This window comes from Meleagris gallopavo, chromosome 22 (assembly GCF_000146605.3).
Source record: "Meleagris gallopavo isolate NT-WF06-2002-E0010 breed Aviagen turkey brand Nicholas breeding stock chromosome 22, Turkey_5.1, whole genome shotgun sequence".
NCBI classification, from domain to species: Eukaryota; Metazoa; Chordata; class Aves; order Galliformes; family Phasianidae; genus Meleagris; species Meleagris gallopavo.
This window is the reverse complement of record NC_015032.2, coordinates 2,723,738-2,730,842: the sequence shown is the minus strand read 5'-3', so window position 1 is coordinate 2,730,842 and position 7,105 is coordinate 2,723,738. Positions and strand designations below refer to the sequence as shown.

Below are 7,105 nucleotides of genomic sequence, written 5' to 3'. Positions count from 1 at the left end.
GGACGATACAAACGTTGAGGACATAACAGGATACCTCGAACATTATTTATTTATTCCAAAGAAAATGTCTCCTATGGCTGAAATGATGTATTCCTAACTGAAAGCCATAGAGAGTCACGTAATCATAGAGTTTAGTTTTGTATTAAAAAGAACCGCTGTACATAGTTTCATACAATCACAGGATGGTTTGGTTTGCTTTGTTTTGGAAGGGACCTCTAAGACCATCTCGTTCCAACCCCCTGCTGCCGGAAGGGACACCTCCCTCTAGACCAGGCTGCTCACAGCCCCATCCAGCCTGGCCTCGAAGGCCTCCAAGGTGGGGACGTTCACAGCCTCACTGGGCAACCTGTCCCAGTGCCTCAGCAGCCTCACAGTAGGGAATTTCTTCCAAATGCCCGGTCTAAGCCTACACTCTTCCCGTTCAAAGCCATTTCCCCTCGTCCTGCCGCTACCCACCCTTATAACAAGTTCCCCCCCAGCTTTCCTGTAGACCCCCTTCAGTACTGGAGTGCTGCTATAAGGCCTCATCAGAGCCTTCTCTTCCCCCAGCTGAAGAGCCCCAGCTCTCTCACCCTGTCCTCCTAGGGGTGGTGCTCCAGCCCTCCGATCATCTGCGAGGCCCTCCTCTAGACCTGCTCCAACAGCTCCATGTTCTTGTGTCAGCTGCCCCACTCAGCTTGGTATCGACTGCAAATATGGTGAGGGTGCACGGTATCCCACTGTCCATGTTGCCGATAGAGACGTCCCGGGATGGACGCTAGATGGAGCTTTCCGGACACAGATTCACGGGAGGAGACTGCCGCTGATTCAATGTTAGTATTCCTATTTCCTAACGCGGAGGTGCTCCTTGCCAGCAAAAGGAACCCAAAAACCATTGTCTGGCGCTGGGGCCAGTCCGTCCCACTCACCGATCCGCTCCGCAGCAATGAGTGCCACCAGAGTGGTTTTGCAGCCCTGGTGTGGTTTTTCACCCTTTCCCCATGGGCATCCCCAAGGCTGTTGAACACAGCGCATTTTTCCCCGCTGGCGCAGCTAGAGATATGCCGGCTGCTGTGCAGGGGTGTGGAAACCCGTGCTGTAACACTGCAGTGCTCAGATGGCAAAGCTGCAGGCAGCGCGGCTCCCCAGGTGCGTACACGTGTCCCCACACCCTGACCTTCTGAAAGTAACCCAGGGCAAATCCTGCTTTCGTGCAGGACGGGGCTCCAGCCTCAATGCGCAGCACCCAAAAGGCAGGAACCAACCCGCCCCCTCCCCAGATCACTGCGTGTCTCTGAAGAACCACTGCTGCTTTTCCCGTGCAACGTTACAAGGCAGCAAGACACCCTCTGGACGTTTTAAAGCCAGCATCTATTGATGCAGCTCTTCACTACCTATCTACCATATCAAAAGCAGCACAAAACCCGAATGCCTGCCGCAAAATAGCTCAGGCCAGGGCTGTCCTGGATCGCTGGGCAGGCAGTGGGAGCAGCATCCTCCTACGGCAGCGATGCCACGAGCATGCCCGCTCCCCAGGGAGCCCCGCCAGGAGCCGCGGGGCCGCGCTCCCCCTTCCCAGCCCCGCGCCCGCTGCCCAGCCCCAGCACAGTGAGACGGAGCTGCCCCGGGAGTGATGCTGCTCGCCGAGCCCATGTGATGCTGGCCTAGCGCGGCTCCTCCGTCGTCCCCCTCCGCTCGCAGGCTGTCATGGCGACTCCCAATAACGTTACTCCCACCAACTGCAGCTGGTGGCCCATCTCGGCGCTGGAGAACGACGCGGGGAAATCCAAGGAGGGGGAGGAAAATCAGGATCCGACGGACCCCGCTCTCAGATCCCAGGACAGGCTCGTTTTGTACCACTGGACCCAGTCCTTCAGCTCCCAAAAGGTAATAGCTCGGCCGGCTTCCCGGGAGGAATCACCTCTCCGGGCAGGGCATACCCTTGGCTCGGGAGGACGGCTCCGCTCGCAGCTGTTTCCCAGGGTGGGCGAGGGGAGCAGCACGCACCCGGTTGGCCCTTTTGTACCCGTATTTCTGTGTTTTATCAGCATCTTCCCGGAGAGGGGGGGCTCAGCCAAACCCTGTTTTTGCTTTCAGCCCGGGGTTTGCAGCGGGAGACGCCTCTGCTTTGTGCTCGCTCACAGCCGAACGCAGGCAAAGCGCAGACAAAGGCTGAGCAGGGGGCCACCCTGCAGCTGTGGGGACCTCGCACAGCCAGCGCAGGGAGCGACCCCGGGACATAGCCCCGTGCCGGGAGCAATTTGCCCCAGCATTGCAGCAGAGCCCTGGAAATCCCACTCCAGAGGTGCTCCAGCTCTGAGAAAAGCCCGGGAGCCAGGCAGTCCCCAAATCACTTTCTCCTGGTGATCCCCAATGCACATTTTGCAGCTTGGCAGCAGTGTTATAAAGCCGACTGTCTGCCGGGTCTTCTGCCACTCCCGTGCCATCAACGCCAGGTGAGCAGTGAGCTGCCGAGGGGCCCCGGGGAGCACAAAGCCATCCCAACGAGGCCCCTGGAGCCCCACAGCGAGCAGGGATGTCCCCGTCTGCTCTGCGCACAAAGGACCCGCAGGTGCCTGATGCAGCAGAGCCACCGCGCCGATCCCATCCGCCCATGCTCCCGGGGCTGCCACGGGGATGATTTCATTCTTGTGCTGCCCCAGGACCCCTCAGCCCCTGCCACCACTTTCCAAGGTACTGGTAGTGAAAAGGATTGGGGGCGGGGGGAGATGCATAGCCCTTGTTGGGCTCTCCTCCCAGCATCCTCCTGCCCTCTGAGGGACAATCTCGACAGGTGAAACCTGGCTTTTCCTTCTTTGACTTTAAAAGAAAGAAATATTTTCTCAGCTATTAATTAATGACTAATTCCCCCAGAACTCTGACATACTCATAGAAATGCTTATATTTGTTAAGGTGCATTTTTAGCTGCCATCAGCTGGAGGAAAACAGGCGATTTTCCTTCATTCAGCACTTCCGGAAGACACGGCTCTCTGACGAGCCCCCGAGGTTTTTTTTGGCCTGTGTGACACACTTGGGTCACAATGGTCACATTTTTTTTTAATAACTCGGAAACCTGAAGTGAGATTCCTGAGTGCACGTTCACAACGAGCACAGAGAAGAGCAGCAAGAGGAGGATGCTGGGCTGCATGTGATGCCCAAGGTGCCCAGGGTTGGAGTCAGCATTCCCACCGGTACAACGGGCTGGTGCCAGCTGAGCCTCATAGAATGGTTAAGGTTGGGAAAGAGCTCTAAAATCATCAAGTCCAACTGTCGAGGGTGGGCCCATGCAGAACAGAAGAACAGCAGAGAGTAAGGGGAAACCAGGCACTGGGGCACCAAGGGGTTACAGAGCACTGGGTGATGTCCCTGGGTGGCTGCTGTATGGGGAAATGCATGGGGACAAAGGGGCAATGCGGGGCACCAGCAGGGAAAAGGGAAACAAAATCCCCCATGGAACTCTCCTTGCTGCCAGGACTCTCCGGAGCACAGCAAGTGCCTGAAATCCTCCCCAAAGCAAAGCCTTTCTCCTGCTCAAGACGTGCCCAGAAAAACCAGAGCCCACCCCCAAGAGAAGGACATACCTGAGTTATCGTGTGGGCTTCCTCCAGCCGAGCTGCAGCACCCACTGCAAGCAAGGGGCAGCATCACTTCAGCCTCCTCCTCTTCCTCCGGTCTGTGCTGCTGCGCAGCCCAGCTGGGACTCCCAGCCCCATCACTGATCACCCACACCTGGGGGCTGAGGGCTGGGATTCAGCCCTCCCAGAACCCTTTCCCCAGCTGCTGTCACGGCACCACAGGCCAGACAGAGGTGACCCTGCGAAGTTCGGACGTTTGTGGGTGTCCTTTGTGACGTTCCTTCTATTGCCAGGATGCAGATCCTCACTCAGCTGCCTGCCTGGATGTTGCAGTGGGCTCAGGGCACTTGTGGGGCTGTGGGGCTGAGCTGTCCCTCTGTGCCCCGCTGCAGGTGCGCTTGGTCATCGCTGAGAAGGGGCTGCCCTGCGAGGAGCGCGATGTCAGCATGCCGCTGCTGGAGCACAAGGAGCCCTGGTTCATGCGGCTCAACCTGGGCGAGGAGGTGCCCGTCATCATCCACCGGGACAACATCATCAGTGACTACAACCAGATCATTGACTACATGGAGAGGAACTTCACAGGAGGTAACGGGGGGCACAGCTGCGTGCCAGGCTCAGCAGAAACGCAGGGCAGATTTGAATGTTGGTGGCCAAATACACCCATTTCCTCCCACAAAGATTTGGCTCACTCACGTCCAATTTTCACGCTTTCCTAGCAGAATGAACAATTTCCAGCAGAAATCCTCAGACATCCCTCAGAGATGCTGCAAGGGGGATTTGGGAGAGCTGCAGCTGGGTTTGCCCTTGTGTCTTAGAGTCTATGCTCCCAAACTGACCCATTCCTCCCATCTCCATGGCTTGGGAAGCCCATGGTGTGTGGTGGCATCTCACCAGGGTCTGCACACTGGGGACAATGTGACAGAGATCCAGAAGAAGGGACGGCTGAGAGGGAACTCCTGTGTCTCCCTGGAGCAGGGCCAAAGCTGGGATGCTGAGCTCCGAGGCCGCTCCTCACGCAGCTGCTGTGGCAAGTAGCATCTCCAGCCCCTTAGTCCATGTCATCCCAAATCTGCAGGCTGCCACACTGGGATGCTCCGCTGGGAGACTTCAAAGCCCAGCATTGGCTGTGCATCACGACGCTCACCCCAGCATCCATCAGCCTTGCGGCGGAGGCATCAAAAACATCTTAAAATAGCTCCCCGAGCACAGGCACCATGCCAGCTCAGCTGCTGTCCTCTCCCGGCCCAGCCGCCATCGTGCTCAGCAGAGGCACGGCACTTCCTCGCCACAGGGATGGCAGACAGACAGACAGACGGACACCAGAGCCCCACAGAGGAGCGCTCACAGCAGTGGCCCCACGGATGGGGCAGCCCCGTATCCTTGGGGCACACTGCTGCGTGGGGCTGCAGTCCTCACACTGCTCCGTGCTGTTGCCCGGTCCCTATGGAGAGCAGCTGACCCGGCATATGTTGGCAGCACGCTGTCCCCAACAGGGGATGTGGGCTGACATGATGGCAGGGAACAACTCTGAGCACGGTGTGGGTTTATGGCTCTACCAGGAGACACTACGCTCTGTTTTGGGTTAACAATCAGCAGTGTGCCCTGCACTTGTGGCTGGAAGCCAGCAGAGCTACCGGCTCGATTTCTTCTGCCTCTTCCCTTGCCCTCCAAAACATTGAAAGTATTTCTCTTCAAGAGTTGGCAACAAAATCTTTCCGTTGTCTCTTGTGTTTTGTTGCCACAGCAGAACACTCTGCTCCCTCCCCATTGCTCTGGAAAAAGTCCTGCCCTTGAGGTTTTGCAGCCAGGTGCATGGCCTCACCTTTCCGCTGAGAAGTGCCACATGGGAAGACCTGGGAAGAGGAAGGATGCTCCCTTCTGCACCTGTTCTGTTCTAGAGCCTTCATCCACCCACGTTAAGTGGGAAGGGCATCCTCAGGGTGTGCCTGCATTTTTGCAAGGAGGAAGCACTTACCTTGCAGCAATGCTCAGAGCTTGGAGATGCCTGTGTAAGGAAGTATGCTCACACAGCTTTGTTTCCCGGACTGGAAGCACTGACTTTTTCTGCTGGTAACACTGAGGTCAGCCAACAGCAAAGGATGACTCTGCTGGGCCAGTCTTGCAGTGGGGCCAGAGCTATCATTTCAGTTCCTTGATTAAGCAGCAGCATTGGCCACATCTGCAAAAGTCCATCTGCTACTATGCGCTTTGCTAGCCCCAGCTGCTGGCTAGTGGAGAGCCCTGTGCTGCAGACAGCCCAGCTTGGAATCCTAGCAGTAAATTCACTCACTCCCTGTTAACTATCCACAGAAGTCATAAACATTTATGACCCCATAAAGAAATGCTCCTGATGTTCTTGGGGGAGACAAGAGCAGTGTTTCCCTCCTGGTGCCATCCAGTGTGTATTCTGAGCTGTAAATGTAATAAAAAAGAGCACGATACAAACTGCCACCCCACCAAGGTGAATAAAACCCAACAAACCGAGGAGGTGTAGAGCCCTGGGGAGAAGGTGGTCCTGGCACTGAGGGAAGATATGTTCGGTTTTGTCATCCACTCCTTTGTTACCCATATGGAATGGTCTCTGCTATGCAACCATGAGCACCTGTCCCCAAAAGTTCCAGCACCTCTAACACATTTTCCATTTGCTCCTTTCAGAGAATGTCCCCCAGTTGATCCCTGAGCCCGGAACCCTGCTGCACTCACGGGTGTTGCAGTATCGGGAGCTGCTGGACTCGCTGCCCATGGATGCCTACACGCATGGCTGCATCCTGCATCCCGAGCTCACCACCGACTCCATGATCCCAAAGTACGCGACCGCTGAGATCCGCAGTAAGTCACCTCTGGGGCAGGGAGCTGGCAGGACTCCTGCCCTGCACCTCCCGCCTGGTAGACTCCATCTGCAGGCAGCTCCCATAATAAACACCGGCTCCCCTGAGAGTTTCCAGCCGAGGACAGGTGGCTCAGAGTACCTCTGTGGGAACAGAGAACCCCAACAGCTACTGAAGGCTCCTTGTGGAAAACAGGGAGTTTCACAATTTTGTGGCAGTGTAGAGCTCACTGCTGGCTGCACCCTGGTGTCTCCCACACCCACGCTGGCAGAGCCAAGCTCTCGTTGGAAAGAACAAGGATGGAGACAGATGGTGCCTGGCAGGAGGAGGTTAGCCCAGCTTCAGGCAATTTATCCCAGCCCTAAAGTGTTACTCTGCATTTTGTATCCTCTTCTGCCATTTACCCTGCTCCCTTCCCTCCATTAGCTCCCTTGAATGAGGCCCTTCCCAACCTTCTGATGCCCTGATGGGGCCAAGGCAATGAAATGCTGAATTTCCCTGCTGGTAATGCTGGCAGCACAGATATGATTTGCAAAGGCAGCAAACACACCTGATACAAACCCAAACCTGCCAGCACGGCCACTGCTCCGCTCCCGGCCCAGGCACAGCCACCCTCCTGGCCAGCCCTGCTCCTGCTCCACAGCCCCAAGAGTTGTGAACTGGGTCTGTTTAGCCTTGAGAAAAGACGACTGAGAGGGGACCTGATCCAGGTTTATAAATATC

At 56.4% G+C, this 7,105-nt stretch overlaps 1 protein-coding gene across 1 annotated transcript; it reads left to right on the top strand.

Moving 5' to 3' along the window:
* The first annotated feature begins 607 nt into the window (after positions 1–607).
* LOC104914008 (ganglioside-induced differentiation-associated protein 1-like 1) lies at positions 608–7,007 on the top strand. The gene is made up of 4 exons (XM_010722335.3): positions 608–812; positions 1,725–1,866; positions 3,947–4,139; positions 6,210–7,007. Exons 1-4 carry the CDS (start codon positions 751–753, stop codon positions 6,806–6,808), a joined length of 996 nt encoding a protein of 331 aa, XP_010720637.2. The 5' UTR covers positions 608–750; the 3' UTR covers positions 6,809–7,007.
* The last annotated feature ends 98 nt before the right edge of the window (positions 7,008–7,105 follow it).

What these genes read in the sequence shown, in the direction of transcription:
- LOC104914008 (XM_010722335.3), top strand. Translation starts at nt 751, where the DNA reads ATGGACGCTAGATGGAGCTTTCCGGACACAGATTCACGGGAGGAGACT. An exon ending in AGTCCTTCAGCTCCCAAAAG is followed by an intron (nt 1,867 to 3,946) that starts GTAATAGCTCGG and finishes GCCCCGCTGCAG; the next exon opens with GTGCGCTTGGTCATCGCTGA. An exon ending in GGAGAGGAACTTCACAGGAG is followed by an intron (nt 4,140 to 6,209) that starts GTAACGGGGGGC and finishes TGCTCCTTTCAG; the next exon opens with AGAATGTCCCCCAGTTGATC.